Source organism: Neolamprologus brichardi, chromosome 4, assembly GCF_056152115.1.
Source record: "Neolamprologus brichardi isolate AB-2024 chromosome 4, ASM5615211v1, whole genome shotgun sequence".
Taxonomy (NCBI): Eukaryota; Metazoa; Chordata; class Actinopteri; order Cichliformes; family Cichlidae; genus Neolamprologus; species Neolamprologus brichardi.
In genome coordinates this window covers 14,727,379-14,747,076 of record NC_142107.1, presented here as the reverse complement: position 1 = coordinate 14,747,076, position 19,698 = coordinate 14,727,379, and the positions used below count along the sequence as shown (strand labels likewise).

The 19,698-nt window shown below is 38.8% G+C and overlaps 2 protein-coding genes across 3 annotated transcripts; one reads left to right on the top strand and one right to left on the bottom strand.

Moving 5' to 3' along the window:
- The first annotated feature begins 1,415 nt into the window (after nt 1-1,415).
- LOC102780693 (myosin heavy chain, fast skeletal muscle-like) lies at nt 1,416-12,375 on the top strand. The gene is made up of 40 exons (XM_087839866.1): nt 1,416-1,467; nt 1,586-1,806; nt 1,924-2,067; nt 2,153-2,309; nt 2,400-2,427; nt 2,515-2,626; nt 2,711-2,803; nt 2,892-2,955; nt 3,054-3,152; nt 3,622-3,725; nt 3,807-3,945; nt 4,060-4,178; nt 4,293-4,442; nt 4,527-4,697; nt 4,794-5,100; nt 5,436-5,512; nt 5,609-5,696; nt 5,790-5,907; nt 6,020-6,143; nt 6,229-6,365; nt 6,466-6,721; nt 6,984-7,226; nt 7,368-7,544; nt 7,640-7,785; nt 7,873-7,963; nt 8,049-8,438; nt 8,539-8,665; nt 8,827-8,945; nt 9,208-9,404; nt 9,505-9,688; nt 9,772-9,937; nt 10,028-10,152; nt 10,232-10,540; nt 10,614-10,817; nt 10,952-11,077; nt 11,194-11,364; nt 11,480-11,584; nt 11,670-11,765; nt 11,843-11,974; nt 12,266-12,375. The coding sequence occupies exons 2-40, from the start codon at nt 1,603-1,605 to the stop codon at nt 12,284-12,286; spliced, it is 5,820 nt and encodes a 1,939-aa protein (XP_087695992.1). The 5' UTR covers nt 1,416-1,467; nt 1,586-1,602; the 3' UTR covers nt 12,287-12,375.
- On the bottom strand, nt 12,369-19,380 carry LOC102786356 (uncharacterized). 2 transcript variants are annotated; one of them, XM_006791289.3, is made up of 15 exons: nt 17,788-19,380; nt 17,302-17,413; nt 17,125-17,216; nt 16,883-17,026; nt 16,590-16,734; nt 16,285-16,445; nt 15,868-16,044; nt 15,570-15,714; nt 15,237-15,406; nt 14,973-15,113; nt 14,580-14,733; nt 14,350-14,501; nt 13,722-13,904; nt 13,389-13,427; nt 12,369-13,296 (listed from the first exon to the last, which is right to left on the bottom strand). In XM_006791289.3, exons 1-15 carry the CDS (start codon nt 17,836-17,838, stop codon nt 12,853-12,855), a joined length of 2,310 nt encoding a protein of 769 aa, XP_006791352.2. In that variant the 5' UTR covers nt 17,839-19,380; the 3' UTR covers nt 12,369-12,852. The 2 variants fall into 2 exon arrangements, with proteins under 2 accessions (XP_006791352.2, XP_087696000.1); XM_087839874.1 differs by lacking the exons at nt 17,125-17,216; nt 17,302-17,413; nt 17,788-19,380 and having other exon boundaries at nt 12,370-13,296; nt 16,590-16,730; nt 16,883-16,935.
- Between the last annotated feature and the right edge of the window lie 318 nt (nt 19,381-19,698).

Below are 19,698 nucleotides of genomic sequence, written 5' to 3'. Positions count from 1 at the left end.
CCTTTTTACCTTTATGAATTTATTATTAAGCTAAGCCTTAAATGTAAAAATAATCCTGGATATAGTTTTTATTCACTTTACTATTACAGTCCTGGCATCTCTAAAATCTTGTTTATTGCCACAGGTCTTATTTTGGGTCTTATCCCATTCTGGATGGCAACTGTTCATCCACTCCGTTCCAAGACGATATGTAATCTCTTCTAAGCTTTTATGGAATGGCGCTCAGTCTCAGTTCAGACATCTGAGATGTATGCTTGTCCTGCAACTGTACACCAGTGACATTTACATGCTTCTCCAAAACCACAGCCTGTGTCATGACATGTTCCACTAGGATGATTGATAATAACATTGTAGAGAAGCAAGGACCAGACAGGCTTGTATGTTAATTAAATATTATAAGAATATATTTTCTACAAATGGTTCGAATCTTTGATACGTGCGCAACAACTGTTCTACACATTACAGAGCTAAATCAGGTGATACAATGACTGAGCATTAGGAGAAAAAGACTCATTAATCTGTGGATACTAAAATGTGTTTAAATCAGTCGATCTATATGGAATGTTTTGACCTTGCTTTATGGAACAGTTGTTCACTTGCTGCCCCCTTTTTTTATTGGACCACCAAATCTGACATGTGTGAAGAGCAACTGTACACCAGTGACATTTGGTGCTTCTCCAAAGTAAAAAGTACTTCTAATATACCTTCTGCTCTTACTGCTATGATAATAATAATAATAATAATTATTATTATTATTATTATTATTATTATTGATAGAAGTAATAATAGAAATGTATTATTAATAAAAACATTGATGCTCATAAATCGAATTCATCTTTTATATGAACAGCATTTTACACATCTAAATTAAGAAAAGCCTTGTTACATGCCTTGTAAGTTATATAAATTATCAAATGTAAAATATCTGTTGTGTTATCGTTCAAAGTAATCGATCTTGCAGTAATTTTCTTTCATCTTCAATCAGCACTGTGTCTTATGACTGCCCAGTTTGGCCACCTTCTGTTACAAATGTGCTTGCAAAGCAGTTTAATCACAGCAACTGTCACTGTCACGGGATTAACGGCAACATGACAAGAATACATGACCAAACTGAGCGAGGCACACCTACTGAGGAAAAAAGTTTTCCCTCTATAAAAGAGGGTGCTTCAGTCTCAGTCAGCAACTGATAGGCTTCCAACTCAGGTAAGAACATTAACTTCAGCTATTTTGCATTGTGAAACACAATTTTATCATAGCTTTGGGATATTTAACGCTGCACGTTTTAATGCTTTTTTAATTGGTTACGGCTACTACTACTACAACTAATAATAATAATTTTAGCAGTAGTAGTAGTAGCAGTATATTTTGAAATTAATGGACACCCATATTTATTATACTTGATGGTTTGTTATTAGGATTCAAGCAACAGAACCAAGAGTTTACAGTTTTCTGCTGGGACTAAGGAAGGTACATTATAGTGTATTTTCTGTGATATCTGAACAATTCCCAAACACACACATTAGCATGGGGATGTTTATGAAAACAAAGACATATGAAACAAAACTTCTCAACCTCTCAATTTCAGCCCCCTAAAGTTCCATCATGAGCACAGATGCAGAGATGGAGGCCTATGGCCCTGCATCCATTTACCTCCGAAAACCTGAGAAAGAGCGATTAGAGGCTCAGAACACTCCTTTTGATGCCAAAAGTGCCTACTTTGTAACTGATGCTGATGACATGTACGTGAAGGGTAAACTCATCAAAAGAGAGGGTGGCAAGGCAACTGTTGAGACACTTACAGGAAAGGTAAGTAAAACAATTAATTCTTCAACTTTCTTAGAAAAGATTAGACTCATTTTATGGATTATGTAATGTACTATGTTAAAAAAGGTTTTGTTTCATTTTATTCTTTTTCAAATGCAGACAGTCACTGTAAAAGAGGATGACATCCACCCCATGAATCCTCCAAAGTTCGATAAAATTGAGGACATGGCCATGATGACCCACCTCAATGAGCCTGCCGTGCTGTTTAACCTCAAAGAGCGTTTTGCATCATGGATGATCTATGTAAGCTTTAATCTCATAATATACTTTGCTTGTATTTTCTCTGAGTAACAACTATATATATGTTTCTGTTTCTTTGTTATTACAGACTTACTCCGGCCTCTTCTGCGTCGTGGTGAATCCCTACAAGTGGCTTCCTGTGTATGACGCTCAGGTTGTCGTGGCATACAGAGGCAAGAAGAGGATTGAGGCTCCACCCCACATCTTCTCCATCTCTGATAATGCCTATCAGTTCATGCTCACTGGTAAAATCAAAGTTAATTAAAGATTCAGGTGCATGGGACAATGAGGATTGTCAACTGTAGGTTTAATATGCGTGTGCTCTTATATTTCAGATCGTGAGAATCAGTCTATCCTCATTACGTAAGTATAACAAAACATTACAAGAACACTTCTTTAGTAAAAATCATAATAATATTGCAAAGTAAAAATCATGCTTTAATTCCCCAGTGGAGAATCTGGTGCAGGAAAGACTGTAAACACCAAGCGTGTTATCCAGTATTTTGCAACAATTGCAGTAGCTGGAGCTAAGAAAGCTGAAACATCCTCAGGAAAAATACAGGTAAAATTGTGTTCAAATCAAATGTGTTTGTCACAGGTGATTGCTGCTGCTGATTTTAAACAGCTGTTTGATGTCTCTGTGTAGGGTTCACTGGAAGATCAAATCATTGCAGCTAACCCTCTGCTGGAGGCATATGGAAATGCCAAGACTGTGAGGAATGACAACTCCTCTCGTTTTGTAAGTATTCGTGTTCTGGACTCTAAAATTATTTTCTTACACCTACTGTTATCTTGAGCCAAACTGACATTTTGTGGTGAAATTTCAGGGTAAATTCATCAGAATTCACTTTGGCTCCACTGGAAAGCTAGCCTCAGCTGATATTGAAACATGTAAGTTAGTGTTATTTTCCTTTTGTAGTGAGTAGTATAAAAATGAAATGCTTTGTACTGTTTGATCATCACACTTCCTATTCAACAATTGTTCACAGATCTGCTGGAGAAGTCCCGTGTCACCTTCCAGTTGTCTGCTGAGAGAAGCTACCATATCTTCTATCAGCTGATGACAGGCCATAAGCCTGAGCTCCTGGGTATGTGATGAACTGAACAAGACATACTGTAAATTACTTTCCATACCCCGAGTTGTTTTAAAGAAAAGAATAGTCTTTATCTGGGAACCACTCCAATTAAGCTACTTCTTTTGTTGTTTGGGGAAAAAAAGAAAACATTATTAATTAAATAACTTTTTAAGGTGCTACCTCTCCTCTCTCTCTCTCTTTCTGTTTCTCAACCCACTATATCCTCACACCCACCCAAACATATAATTTCACACATACACACATGCACAACAGAGCCTCATAGTGTAAGGTTATGTTTTTAACATATAATAATCTTGAAGTTACTGTTGGTTTCACTGTTTTCTTCCCCCAGTTTTCCTAACCTAGTCACTTTCTTCTCTGTGTTATATAAATCCTTATGTCAATCACTAATCTTGCACAATTAAAAAACAATAAGGAAATAACCATGTTCCACTCAAGCATTTCTTCTACTTTCTTCTAGAGGCTCTTCTAATCTCCACTAACCCTTATGACTATCCAATGATCAGTCAGGGTGAAATCACAGTCAAAAGTATCAATGATGTGGAGGAGTTCATTGCAACAGATGTAAGTTGATGGTAATGTGTAGAATAAAGGCAGACTGTCACAATAACTTGTTTAAAAGTTAATGCTGTGCTTGGATTACAGACTGCTATTGACATCTTGGGCTTCAGTGCTGAAGAGAAGGCGGGCATCTACAAGCTGACTGGTGCTGTGATGCATCATGGTAACATGAAATTCAAGCAGAAGCAGCGTGAAGAGCAGGCTGAACCTGATGGCACTGAGGGTAAATGAGAAAAATCTACTAAATCTGTTGATTCACAGAAGATTAGAGTCTAACTTGGGCTAACTAAATATTTTCCAGTTGACCAAAAGCATTAAATTTCTATTTATCAATCAGTGGCTGATAAAATCGCCTACCTCATGGGTCTGAACTCAGCTGACATGCTGAAGGCTCTGTGCTACCCAAGAGTTAAAGTTGGCAATGAGATGGTGACTAAAGGTCAGACCGTCCCACAGGTAAGTGAGTAAAAGTTTTAAAATATTTGCATTTTGACATATGAACATATACTATTATTTATCTATTCATTTATTTATTTTTGAGAAAAACTAATTTAAATTCTCTTATTCCAGGTCAACAATGCTGTCTCAGCTCTGTGCAAATCCGTATATGAGAAAATGTTCTTGTGGATGGTTATCCGTATCAATGAGATGCTAGACACAAAGCAGCCCAGACAGTTCTTCATTGGAGTGCTGGATATCGCTGGATTTGAGATCTTTGATGTGAGCATTTCAAAAATGTGAGACCAGATTTAAAGATAAATATGATTTTTTTTCATGATATGAATTAGCTTTCTGTTACCACAGTTCAACAGCTTGGAGCAGCTCTGCATCAACTTCACCAATGAGAAACTGCAACAGTTTTTCAACCACCACATGTTTGTCCTGGAGCAAGAGGAGTACAAGAAAGAAGGCATTCAATGGGAGTTCATTGACTTTGGTATGGATTTGGCTGCCTGCATTGAGCTTATTGAGAAGGTAAGACCACTCAGATGTGCCGCTCAGGACTAAAATGGCAGTTTCTGACTAGGTACTAAAATACAGATTTTTCCTGAATACAACTTCTCTTTTCAGCCAATGGGCATCTTCTCCATTCTTGAAGAGGAGTGCATGTTCCCCAAGGCTACAGACACTTCTTTCAAGAACAAGCTGTATGATCAGCATCTTGGCAAGAGCAAGGCATTTGAGAAGCCAAAGCCTGCAAAGGGTAAAGCAGAAGCCCACTTCTCCCTGGTTCACTATGCTGGTACAGTGGACTACAATATCACTGGCTGGCTGGACAAGAACAAGGACCCACTGAATGACTCAGTTGTGCAGCTCTACCAGAAGTCATCAAACAAACTGCTGGGCTTCCTGTATGCAGCCCATGCTTCAGCTGATGGTAGGAAATAAATAATGTAAAAAAAATACAGGGCAGCTGTGGCTACAACTGTAGCTTGCCTCCACCAGTGTGTGAATGTGAGAGTGAATGAATAGTGGCATTGTAAAAGCGCTTTGGGTGCCTTGAAAAGCGCTATATAAACCCAATCCATTATTATTATTATTATAACCATTTGTGAATACTCATTAAATATGTTTCCTCTAGGAAATGAAGTTGAATCAGTGATCACACAGTTATTGTTTTCATTGAAAATATGGTTTAAAATTAAATTATTGTAAAACACTCACTATAGCATTAGTTATTCAGTTCTCTTAATTAAGTGTATTGAACAACAGATGCTGCTGGTGGCGGCAAGAAGGGTGGTGGAAAGAAGAAGGGTGGCTCTTTCCAGACCGTGTCTGCTCTTTTCAGGGTATTTTGAACCGCCGCAAAAAAAATATCAAGATCCTATTCAAATGTATTGGTTTATTTTAAGCAGCTAACATTTGTTTAAATATGCCCCCCCCAGGAAAACCTGGGCAAACTGATGACCAACTTAAGGAGCACTCATCCTCACTTTGTTCGTTGCCTGATTCCCAATGAGTCAAAGACTCCAGGTAAAAAGCACACAGTCATACTGATTTTAAAAAATGTTTAAAAAAAAGTGACATGTTTAAATGATCTAAACTATATGAATTTTTAACTTTCAGGTCTTATGGAAAATCATTTGGTCATCCACCAGCTGAGGTGTAATGGTGTCCTGGAGGGCATCAGAATCTGCAGAAAGGGTTTCCCCAGCAGAATCCTCTATGGTGACTTCAAGCAGAGGTGACTTCTGTTTTCTTTATAAGAAAGTTAAAATAACTTCAAAGGTACTGAAATGGAAAACACAAGGACAATGGGCGCAAAATCCAAGTAACATCACTATATTTTCTTACAGATACAAAGTGTTGAATGCCAGCGTCATCCCTGAGGGACAGTTCATTGACAACAAGAAAGCTTCAGAGAAGCTGCTTGGCTCCATTGATGTGGATCACACACAGTACAAGTTTGGGCACACGAAGGTACACTTTATGATGACCTTTACAACCTCCAGTTGTATTAAACAGAACTAATTCATGTGAACTAATTTGTTTCACTTCAACACAGGTGTTCTTCAAAGCTGGTCTGCTGGGCACTCTTGAGGAAATGAGAGATGAGAAACTGGCTGAGCTGGTGACCATGACTCAGGCTCTCTGCAGAGGATTCCTCATGAGGAAAGAGTTTGTGAAAATGATGGAGAGAAGGTATAATTCAGAAACAATATGTAAAATTACTATTTAAATATCATGTGATGTTACGCAAAAGCAGTATATCAAAGCATGGTAATTTGCGTTGTTTTTGTAGAGATGCTATCTTCAGCATCCAGTACAACATCCGTTCATTCATGAATGTCAAGAACTGGCCATGGATGCATCTGTACTTTAAGATCAAGCCTCTTCTGAAGAGTGCTGAGACTGAGAAAGAGTTGCAGAACATGAAGGAGAACTATGAGAAGATGCAGACAGACCTGGCTACTGCTCTGGCAAAGAAAAAAGAACTGGAAGAGAAGATGGTCAGCCTGCTGCAGGAGAAGAATGACCTGCAACTTCAAGTAGCAGCTGTGAGTAACAAGGGGGAGGAGAAAATACATGTTCTATTATAATAATGCTCAATTAGCTGAAAAATAACCACATATTAGTCTATTTATCAGTATGACTTTTTGGCTGGTGTTTGGCTGTGAGATGTGCTGTAACTGAGAACTGTGCTGAATTGCTGTAATTAAAAACATAATAATATTCTTTATTTATAAAAGTATGATAATAATTATTCTTCTTATACTATAATATAATAATATAATTCCCATATTTCTTGCCTTGTCACAGGAAAATGAGAATCTTTCTGATGCTGAAGAAAGGTGTGAGGGGCTCATTAAGAGCAAGATCCAGCTCGAGGCCAAACTCAAAGAGACAAGTGAGAGACTGGAGGATGAAGAGGAAATCAATGCTGAGCTGACTGCTAAGAAGAGGAAGCTGGAGGATGAATGCTCTGAGCTGAAGAAGGACATTGATGACTTGGAGCTCACCTTGGCCAAAGTGGAGAAGGAGAAACATGCCACAGAAAACAAGGTTCAGTTCATAGTGATTGTAGTTTTCACCAAAATACAAACACATAATATGTTTATATGCTGTAATCTCTTATTTTGCCATGTTAATTTATTAACTTTCATGGAAAATTCCCATGAAATTCCCAATTATTATTTATTTTAGGTGAAAAACCTGACAGAGGAGATGGCATCTCAAGATGAGTCAATTGCCAAGTTAACCAAGGAGAAGAAAGCCTTACAAGAGGCCCATCAGCAAACACTGGATGATCTCCAGGCAGAGGAAGACAAAGTCAACACTCTGTCCAAAGCCAAGACAAAGCTGGAACAGCAAGTTGATGATGTAAGAAAACATCATCTTTTTTAAAAAGGAGATTTCTTATTTTTATAATATTATGAATTATTCAGTTGTAAAAAATATGTAACATTTTTTAATAGCTTGAGGGTTCACTGGAGCAAGAGAAGAAGCTCCGCATGGACCTTGAGCGAGCCAAGAGGAAGCTGGAGGGAGATCTGAAACTGGCCCAGGAATCCATAATGGATCTGGAGAATGACAAGCAGCAGTCTGACGAGAAAATCAAAAAGTAAAAAAACAGTTACTGATAAAGTTCCTACACTTGCATTCAGCCACAGAGCTGTCAGAGTCATTTCTTTTTCTTCTCCACTTACAGGAAAGACTTTGAAATCAGTCAGCTTCTTGGCAAGATTGAGGATGAGCAGTCTCTTGGTGCTCAGCTTCAGAAGAAGATCAAAGAACTCCAGGTACCATTATTTTAGGTGAATATTATGTTCAGTAAAACTAAAACATGTCAACTCAGTAAGTCTTTGTGGTGCTATTACCCTAAAGGCTCGTATTGAGGAGCTGGAAGAGGAGATTGAGGCTGAGAGGGCAGCTCGGGCTAAGGTAGAGAAACAGAGAGCCGACCTCTCCAGGGAGCTTGAAGAGATCAGTGAGAGGCTCGAGGAAGCTGGAGGAGCAACAGCTGCTCAGATTGAGATGAACAAGAAGCGAGAGGCTGAGTTCCAGAAACTGCGTCGTGATCTTGAAGAAGCAACTCTGCAGCATGAAGCTACTGCAGCAGCTCTCCGTAAGAAGCAGGCTGACAGTGTTGCAGAGCTCGGAGAGCAAATCGACAACCTCCAGCGTGTCAAACAGAAGCTGGAGAAAGAGAAGAGCGAGTACAAGATGGAGATTGATGACCTCGCAAGCAATATGGAGACTGTTGCCAAAGCAAAGGTATGCAATTTTGAGAAAAAGCGGCTATCTAAACAATGAAAGAGCGCAACAGTTATATCTTTCCTGGATTTGAGTCATGACAATTATGTGCAATTTATAGGGCAATCTGGAGAAAATGTGCCGAACTCTTGAAGACCAGTTAAGTGAGCTCAAGTCCAAAAATGATGAGAATGTTCGCCAGCTTAATGACATAAGTGCACAGAGGGCAAGACTCCAAACTGAGAATGGTGTGTATCCAAAGATATGAAGTATGTAACTGTATTTTAATTAGTAACCATTTTAAGTTCAGAAACAATTTAAGTTTCAAACAGATGATATTGTTTGTGTTTAAAATACATGGTGATTTTTCAGTTATGAAAAGTATTTTTCTTTAATCTGCTTTGCCCAGGTGAATTTTCTCGTCAGCTTGAGGAAAAGGAAGCTCTTATTTCCCAGCTTACCAGAGGCAAACAGGCTTACACTCAACAGATTGAAGAGCTTAAGCGACATACTGAGGAGGAAGTGAAGGTACCAGATGTCATATTAAAGAAGTATTATATTCAGCATTACATACATTGTAAAAGAACATTGATGAACCATGGATCTGCAAGTGAAAACAAGAATAAATGCAAGTTACTTAATGTCAACTTATCTCACATTAACTATATCTCACAACCTATATCTCAAATTTAGAATAACTTTACATTACTTTGTCAACATGCTCACTGAGAGATAAAAGAAAAGCAAAGACATTTATTATTATTTAAAATGTATTATTATTAAAATCCAGGCCAAGAATGCCCTGGCTCATGCTCTTCAGTCAGCCCGACATGACTGTGATCTGCTCAGAGAGCAGTTTGAGGAGGAGCAGGAGGCCAAGGCTGAGCTGCAGCGAGGAATGTCCAAGGCCAACAGTGAGGTGGCTCAGTGGCGATCCAAATATGAGACTGATGCCATCCAGCGCACTGAGGAGCTGGAGGAGGCCAAGTACATAAATGCTTTCTTCTCTTTTGTGAATAAAAATGTAATACTGTATTACTTTTAATACATAATGGAATTAATACAAGCAATTTTTTGCAAATTGCAGGAAAAAGCTTGCCCAGCGCCTGCAGGAGGCTGAGGAATCCATTGAGGCTGTGAACTCCAAGTGTGCCTCACTGGAGAAGACCAAGCAGAGGCTGCAGGGTGAGGTGGAGGACCTCATGATTGATGTGGAGAGAGCTAATGCTCTGGCTGCCAACCTTGACAAGAAGCAGAGGAACTTTGATAAGGTAAAGTTTTAAACACAACTAATATAATATGAAGAGGGACACACCCATAATAACAACTAACTAATTAACCTATATTAACATAGGTCCTGGCAGAATGGAAGCAGAAGTATGAGGAGAGCCAGGCAGAGCTGGAAGGAGCCCAAAAGGAGGCTCGTTCTCTCAGCACTGAGTTGTTCAAGATGAAGAACTCATATGAAGAGGCTCTGGATCAACTGGAGACCATGAAGAGAGAGAACAAGAACCTGCAGCGTATGCACCCATAACTTGACAAAAAATGTCAAAGAATATAGATCTGGATCTAAGATAATAACAACAGTTTGGTTCATTTTTCTACTTTAGAGGAGATCTCAGATCTGACTGAGCAGATTGGTGAGACAGGAAAGACCATCCATGAGCTGGAAAAGGCCAAGAAGACTGTAGAAAGTGAAAAGGCTGAAATTCAGACTGCCCTTGAAGAAGCAGAGGTTTAATATTTTTTATCCCAATATTATTTATTTTGATGATTCTACTTGGTATTTGTTACTTATCTGACTTATCTCGCAGGGCACTCTGGAACACGAAGAATCCAAGATTCTTCGTATTCAGCTTGAGCTCAACCAAGTCAAAAGTGAGTTTGACAGGAAGCTGGCAGAGAAGGACGAGGAGATGGAGCAGATCAAGAGGAACAGCCAGAGGGTGATTGACTCCATGCAGAGCACTCTTGATGCTGAGGTCAGGAGCAGGAATGATGCCCTGAGAGTCAAGAAGAAGATGGAGGGAGACCTGAATGAGATGGAGATTCAGCTGAGCCATGCCAACAGACAGGCTGCTGAGGCCCAGAAACAACTGAGGAATGTCCAAGGACAGCTCAAGGTGACCTTTCTTCCTGATCATTTGTTAAAGAAACAGAATAAGTACTTATTTATTGATTGATTTATTTCATCAGGATGCCCAGCTGCACCTTGATGAAGCTCTCAGGGGACAGGAAGACATGAAGGAGCAGGTCGCCATGGTGGAGCGCAGAAATGGTCTGATGATAGCCGAGATTGAGGAGCTGAGAGCCGCTCTGGAGCAGACAGAGAGAGGACGCAAAGTAGCTGAGCAGGAGTTGGTTGATGCTAGCGAGCGTGTCGGACTGCTTCACTCTCAGGTTTGTTTATAATGTCAAGAAACATTTAACCTAATGTAATTTTAATTAGGAAATACATTGTAAATTTACTGTAAATATCTAGTATGTGAACTTACAACATATTTCTATCATATAATTTTTTCCTAAACCTTTAGAACACCAGTCTTCTGAACACGAAAAAGAAGCTCGAAGCCGATTTTGTGCAGATCCAGAGTGAGGTGGATGATGCTGTGCAGGAAGCAAGAAATGCTGAGGAGAAAGCAAAAAAAGCCATCACTGACGTGAGTTTAAATCTCTAAGTAATCTGTTCTATTAAACACTTCACTTCCTTTCAGTGATAATAAAAGCTTACCATAGATTTTTAAATAGATTAATTAAATGGAGAAAATCGTTTTAGGCTGCCATGATGGCTGAGGAGCTGAAGAAGGAGCAGGACACCAGTGCTCACCTGGAAAGGATGAAGAAGAACCTGGAGGTCACAGTCAAGGACCTGCAGCACCGTCTGGATGAGGCAGAGAACCTCGCCATGAAGGGTGGCAAGAAGCAGCTCCAGAAACTGGAGTCCAGGGTATGAAGTGTATATTGTATGCTTATATAGATAAAATATATTTTGATTAAATTATATGAATTTAAGTTTTTCTTTATATTTGAAGCAAAGTTAACTATTTATCATGGCATTAAAGGTCCGTGAACTGGAAGCTGAACTTGAAGCTGAGCAGAGACGTGGTGTTGATGCTGTTAAAGGAGTCCGCAAATATGAGAGGAGAGTGAAGGAGCTCACTTATCAGGTAAGTCTTCTTTTGCCAAAAACAAGCATACGTGCCCTTTGTTTCTTCTCAAATACCTCTTAAGTAACAGCTGTATTTTGTGTAGACTGAGGAAGACAAGAAGAATGTGACCAGACTTCAGGATCTGGTGGACAAGCTGCAGCTCAAAGTCAAGGCTTACAAGAGACAGTCTGAGGAGGCTGTAAGTCAACTACAATTATATGCCAAATCTGCTTCAGCTTGGTTCATAGCACGCCCATTTTTGTAAATCCTTTACAGGAGGAGCAGGCAAACACTCACATGTCCAGGCTCAGGAAGGTCCAGCATGAGCTGGAGGAAGCTCAGGAGCGTGCTGACATTGCTGAGTCCCAGGTCAACAAGTTGAGAGCCAAGAGCCGTGATGTCGGAAAGGTGGTATTACATTTTCTTTGACAGTATTATATCTTAACCACCTACATATTTTTAAACTGAATGTCATGATTTTTACATTCTAATTTGAAAAGTACATTAGTTAATGTCAAGTGAATGCCAATTTGCAGGACACTTCTGTTTTATTACTTATAATACATCCAATATATCCATCCAATATAAAAAAAGTATCCTACCATAACAACATTGCAATACTTTTTGTTATTGCATTCCTACTGCAATATATCCCTATAAGCATTAACTCTATGGTCTGTATCTCTCTCTTGCTTTCAGGGAAGTGACTCGGCTGAATAGGAAATGCAATCCAGTTGCATCATTTAAGAGTTCATACAATATGAACAACTTTCTCTGTAAATCCTCAATAAATGGTGAAAATTTCCAAAGTATTATGTTTTCTTTTTATTGCTTAGCATGTTCTACTTCATATGGTCATGTTTTCAACTCAGTGGGTGGAGTAGACGACCCATATGCTCCAATGCTAAATGCAGATGTCAAAGTTCAGAATTCAGACCAAAGGAAATGATTCCCCATTTATTGCTGTTGGGTTTTTTTTATCATGTTTGTTTTGGTTTGGTTTTTGTCACATCTTTACAGAGTTTAACAGACCAAAGGTTTTAATTCAAGATTACAATTATAATTGACAGAAAGAATAGAATTCCTTACAGTGTATTTACATTTAGAAAATTTGCAAAACATAATAGACACAATATGTACTGTAAATTTAGCTAGCAAAGGACTATCCTTCAAATGACCCTATAAAGCAGAATCAACATAATTTCTAATAAGAGCTTTTAGCAATACAAATACAATTTTTTTGCTACTTATTTTTTTACATTTAAATCCCATAATTTACAAGTACATTATTTGCCACTCTTCTTCATGTCTTTCTTTACAGCGCCCTTTCCTTTTCCATGCTGTGCCTTTTCCCTCACCTTTCCAAGTTCTCCTTTCCCCTTTTGTCCTTCTTGAGCCATTCCTTTCTCCAGGTGAGTCTTTTCAGTTGGGGAGGAGTTTACATCTGCACTGATGTGGCTGGTCACAAGCTTCCCCTGTTCATGTGAGCATGTAGGATATGCTTTACCAGTCGCACCTTTGTTGGGAGATGGTGGCCTGGAGTTGTTTTTTCTGGGACTGGAATGGCTTGGAGAGCGATGCCTGAACTTAACATCTTCCTTCATAACAAGGTTTAAGTCAAAGGACAAGGGCCTGCCACATACTGGACTCAGAGGTATCACAAGGTTGTCCCCTGGGGCTCCAAGAGTTAGATAGACATCTGGAAATGCATCTGGTTCACTGGCATTCTTCTGTTCATTTTCCAGAGAAGAAAAGAGTAGTACTGAAGACACTTCTTTTATTATGGCAGTACCTTTGGGTAATAAGTTATCTTACAACTTACCTCCTGAGGTGTGAAGCTCACAGATACACTCACTGTTACCTGTAACATGTCACAAATCACTGAACTCAAACAGTGTTACAGAATCTCTTATCAGCTTTTTTTTTTTTTTTTTTGTTCTGTTTTTTTCATTTACTGGGATATCAGCCTTTGTATTTCTAATTCAGGAGGCTTTCAAAAAGGAGAATCCGTTTGTCCCATACAGAAACATATAATATTTTAGAGAATAAAAATACTGGTAAATTGTTATACTATACTAATTTCTGTTTACATTACTTGTTATATATTTGTCTACAAACTGGAATGTACTGAAAAATGGAAAAGTGAAGAATTTACCTTAGCTGGGAAATTAGACATCTTCTTAAATTCTCCCTTGGGAATAAGTGAAGCAGATTTGGGTAAGGCCTCAGTGGAACCAGGCTTTCCATATGTCATTTGAGGTTGTGAGGCAGGTGTAGGACACTTTTTTGAAGTTGTAGGTGTACATTTAGCCACTGTGATCTGCGGTAGTGGAGAGACCTTACAGAACAGAAATGATGAGAGACCGTTGAACTGGAAAGCGTTTTGCAGAAAAACAAATGATCGGTTGCAATTTATTAAAATATAATCAGCAGTAGAATGGTGGAAAAACACTCTTAATTGAGGTTTTTGATAGAGTGGTAACTACATTTAGAGCCATGAAAGAAATTTTGGTCATGATTATTTAGTTACAGTACTGTAGACAAGCCAAAGGTTACGAGAGATAGCCTAAGGTCTACATAATGGTCATTTACAGTTAAATTTAATGGTTGGATATGATGGGTCTCTAAGTATGACAAACTGAGAGAGAGAGACACATGGTGTCCCGCATGCACTTAATTTCTGTGGGAGTGCATAGAGTTAAAAAAATATATATATATAACCACATTTATTACACTTTTCTTAATTTTCACAGTACCAATAATTTAGATGTTGTGTAACTAACTGGGATTTCAGCTGTTGTATGTCGTTGTATGTCTACTTTTCCTTCAGAATTTCCAGTTATCCCTGGCAAGGTAGGAAGTGCAACGCGCTGATCATCTAGTCGTCGCGACTGACTGGAGGTGATGATTTTGAAGAACGCCTCTGCTTCTGCGCCTGTAATGGAGAAATAATTATTCTTGACATTTCAGAGACAAAATACTCATATTCAAGTGCACTGTGCATTTTTCTGACCTATGGGTACTTTATTCAAAGCACTGCCATTGTGTGTAGGTGAGGAAGGTGTGCTTCTGCTGGGTTGTAAAAAGCAGCGTTGCTCTTCCATGCGTCCACTTTGTATTCGACTTATCATTTTAAGAAATTGCTCCTCCTCAGCTGCGGATATTCCCTAAATTTTTTTACAGAAAGATATGTCATAAGAAATGGGACAACTCTCAAAAAGACATAGCAAACGGAGGCTGCCATTAAGCAATCAATACAGCTATGTTATTTCTTTAAAAGACTAGATAATAAAAGTTCTAGTCAATCACTATATAGTTTTCGTGGCTTGCTTAAGAAATATAAAATTACAGGGCAGAAAAAGTATAGGTAAAATAATGTTGAGTGATATGTGGTATGAACATTGACCTGCCCACGCTGTTCAGTTTTGTCACGGTTTAATGAGGCAGACCTCCAAGGAGGTTTACCAGATGTGTGCTGAGCTGATGGGGTACCCAGATTCTGGAAGATGTGGGGTCCAGAACATCTCTGTTCATCCATCCTTGAGCCCTGTGGGTAAAAAGTTTGATTGAAGCAAAACTGATAAATCTATATGTGCAAAAACTTTGTGGATACTTAACAAAGAAACAAAAGCTGTGAATAACTTTTCGCAATGTTACATATAGGGCCAACCTGGACTTTGGAAACCAGATAACACAAGTAGCTTGCATCCGTCTCAGCAGCAGTGGGTGTTAATGTGGTACCTCCATTCTGTATTCCAGGTAATGAAGGAAGGGACACTCTCTGGTCGTCCAGCCGTCTGCCCTGTGAGGTGGCCAGTAAGCTGAAGAAATTATCAGAATCTGGGTATTGGATGTTAGAGAAAAATAAAATACTTGTTAGCTTCATTGAGAAATGTATGCGCTGTTATATATCAACGTACAAAACAACTGAGTTTTCATTTAGAAAAAATATCAAATGCAAAAAATAACAAATAAACAAAGGGAAAATTTCCTGTTTTCTGACCTTGGGGGATTTCACTTTGACTGAAATGGTGCTTAGGTGTGGACTGGGGTGTAGCATTTAGGACACATCGCTGTTCATCCATCCGGCCATGGTGGGAATTACTAATTAAGGTAAAAAGATCTTCCTGTTCAGCTGGAGTCAAGAACTAGATGGGATAATGTTAATTTTGTTAAGTGAATGAATAATACAAAAATATAACACATGCAAAAAGAAATGGGGTGATCTAAAACCTCATTGTTTAGTGTCGATGCTGTTTACAATTTCTTTTGGGGGGCTAAAACTGAAAGCGCGGAGATACCTGTTTTTGAGGATTTTTATCCTCACTTTTTAGTTGTTTTATGTCTGAACTGGAGCTGAAGGAGGCTGAGCGTAATGGGTTTAAACCGGATTCAGACTGATCCTTGTTTGATGAACACGGTGTCTCTGGGGGTAGGATTTCAGGTAATGAACACCTTTGATCATCCATTCTGGAGCCCTGAAAATAGATTAGGTCAGCATTTTTGATCAATAGGTTGACTATAAATACATAAAATAATGTGGTTATTAAACTCTTAACTAAAAAGCTACACTGTAAGTTGACAGCTGTGGAAAATCTGCCTCAAATGTGGCATTCCTGTTAAAACAGACTCAAAGCCATTAATATCATCATTTCAAGCAGTCAAGTTCCATGCAGCATTTTGATACTTATTAAAAGAGAACAAAGAAAATTCCTTACTTGAACTTTAGAGACCATGTAACACAAGTAGCTTGAATCTCCCATAGAAGTGCCCTTTTCATTTTGTAAGCCTGGTAATGATGGAAGCGACACTCGCTGGTCATCGAGCCGTCGGCTCTGAGTGTCGGCCAACAGATTGAAGAACATTTCAGGATCTGTCACTGGTCAAATACAGCAAATTTTCAATATAAATATTTAATCTGTCAGAACCTGAAACAGTCAGGTTCATAAAGGAAGTTTCAAATGATGAATGCAATTTATTAAAATGGCCAGAATTATTGAATTTTCAGCCATGTTTAACATACTTGCAACAGTTTTTTTCTCTGTGTATCTGGGTGTGCAAGGAGCACTCTTGCTAGGATCCAATGAGCAGCACTGGTCCTCCATGCGTCCACGCTGTCCATAGGTAATCATCTCCATGAACTTTTGCTGTTCAGCAGGTGATTCTGACTTTTTGGGTTAAAACAGCATGATAAAGTTTCAACGAATGGGGTGATGTATATGTGATAACATGGAATTAAACAAGTCAACATCAACAAATCTAATTGTTACAGCTATCAGAATAACACTGTTATAACTTGTTAACACATTAACAGACCTTTATAGAATTTGAGCGTTCACGTTGAGAAGGAACCTGTAATTGGTCAACTGGAATTGACAGATGCTTCCTGTTTCTATCTGGAGTACTCTCAGTCACAGAGATATGAGGTGCAGAGACATGATGATCATTACGTCCACTTTCCTGAGAAAACAGGTAATAATTGAGAGCTGATGTAATTTATTCATCAGTCTTACTTGTACAGTGTATCCCTCATCATTTTATAGTCATAAGTCTAGTACTTGGTAATTAAATCCAGGCAACGATAAATGCGAGTTGACATATTGTCCCTGTTTATTATCTGAAGTATGGGATGATCTCTCATCTTTTGACCCTGTGGGAAGCAAGAATGAAACAATCAATAATCAGGCCAAAAAAAGGAGATGTATACTGTACTGTGGTATTTTCACTATTCCAACCTGCAGATGTCGTCTCTATTTTAGCAGGACTTAGAGTGCAACACTGTCCATCCATTCGTCCACGCTGTGAGTAACTCATTACGTCCAGAATCTGCTCTAGTTCTGGGGATTCCTATTCAGCATAGAGATTGTTAAAATTGCTTGAACTGTCAACATTATAGTTTCTCAATATGAATAGTTTTTTCAGACCATCTTGACTCAAGGTCAAATGTGAATCTTAATGTAAAGATAATTCATCCTAATGGCTAATCTTTTTCCAATATCACAATAAAGGTTCTGTAAAGCTAACATTAAACATTAAAAACAAATTAATTATAGTGTATTACATCAATACATGTATCTATCATGAAGAACTAAAAATGATAACACACATTTCTTTAACTAATAAGAAGAATTAATATATTTCTATCTAAAATCTAAAGAATATAGTCCTCCCTATATAATTAGAACAAGAACAAAGAAATTAGTTTTACACTGACATCTTACCAGCACGGCATCAGAGGGTTTAGATTTTGAATCCATCCCAGCAGCTGCCATCAAAAAAATAACTGAAAAAATATATATAAACCCCAAATGAAAACTAGATGCAAGCAATGTGTTACAAAAAACTTCTATAACAGATGAACTGTTATATGCATGAATGAAATGATACCGAATGATGCTTCTCTCAGTGTGTACTGGATATGAAGCGGAACAGGGGTTTTAATAGTTTAGTCCTGAGTATAAACCGATTGCCATTAAGACCTCAGCGTCTGCCCTGTTCTTCATATTGCCATCTGTAATCCCAGATGAAAACATAATCCTCAGAGGGATGATCTTTTTTTCGTGGTAGGTGTGCATGCTCTCCTTTCTGACCTAACACTTTACTTAAGGTTCATGTTTACAATTTAAAGGCCCCACTTTCACTTCACCTAGAGCAAGCAAGCAGGCAGGCGGCAGATAGACAAACAGGAATGCTAGAATGGTACTATGACTGTAATCCCAAGGCAAGGGGTTACATGAAGAGCATGTGGGACCTGACAATGAAACAACTAGTAGCTCAGTTTTCCAACATGCGAAAGAAGCAACTGCTATCAGAACTAGAGATTTATGTGGTATAACACAATTGATACAGGAAGGGGGAGCCAGGACTTCAGGTCAGGGGGAAGTACTGTAAGCTGCCCATACCTTTAGGCCTCAGACTGCCAAGAAAAGACTCGCAGCTTTGGTTAAAAAAATGTATACCATCAAAGGTGTATGATCCCCAGAAGGGACTAGTCCCCAATCTAACTGCAGACCAGTAACCTGCCTCAGTACAACATGGAAGCTCCAGTCAGTCATCATAACAGCTAAAATGAACAGGAACATGGCCCAATACATGAAATCCCAGAAAACACCAGTGTCAAATCACCAGCTACTGCTACTTAAAGCAGTCATTCAAGACTATAAGACCATACTGACCAACCTGTGCACTGTCCAGATTAAGTACAAGAAAGCCTATGACTCAGTGCCCCATAGATGAATCTTAGAATGTCTAAAATATCAGATCAACAGGACCCCAAGAGCCTTCATCATGAATTTGATGGGGAATTAGCAATCAACACTAGAGAACAACATTTGCAGCCAATTCTACAAGTCACCATCAAGTGTGGGATTTCTGTTCTGAATAGGTCTGAACCCCCCCAGGCAAATCATTAACATGGATATGGATACCGACTACGGAATGGAGCAATCGTCTACCATCTCCTCCACATGGATGACGTCGAGCTGTTTACCAGAAAATATATTCAAAGCACTCTGTCAGTGCAAAATGTTCTTTGTTTCATCCTGGAATGCCATTCCAACACTCACTAACCTCACTCTCCTATTTCCTGTTGGCCACAGACCCCAAGGGTGCTGGACTTTGGGTGGGGACCTCTCATTATGAGGAGTTTTTATGAGTTGACATCAGTGACATCTATCTCATCCTGAAGCCTGCTTATTATTCCACCTGGGTATCTAATGACCGGTAAGGACTGTGTAAGGACTACTCTGCTGCTCTGTCTTCTGGAAATTCCACCCCTTCCAGTGTGGATCACCTTTCCTCTCTTTGTGACCCTTCAATCACACTTATATAGTAAAAATGACATCCTGATATCCTTGCTGTGAATCTAGTGAGTTGGATCAGTAAATTGATGTCTCACTTATTCCTAGCATACAGATTAATGTCACCCATGTACATGTTGTTAATGATCACTCCACACCTGAATCTATACATGTATCCGCTCTTAGTGATGAGCTGGCTTAGGGGGTTGAGGCCTATACAGAACAACAGCAGTTTTCGAAAAAATAAAGTTAAAATTTGCCTATATGGAGAATACTAGCAAACTTTTTAGCAAAATATGAACAAACTATAAAAAATTTTAAAACAAAATGAAA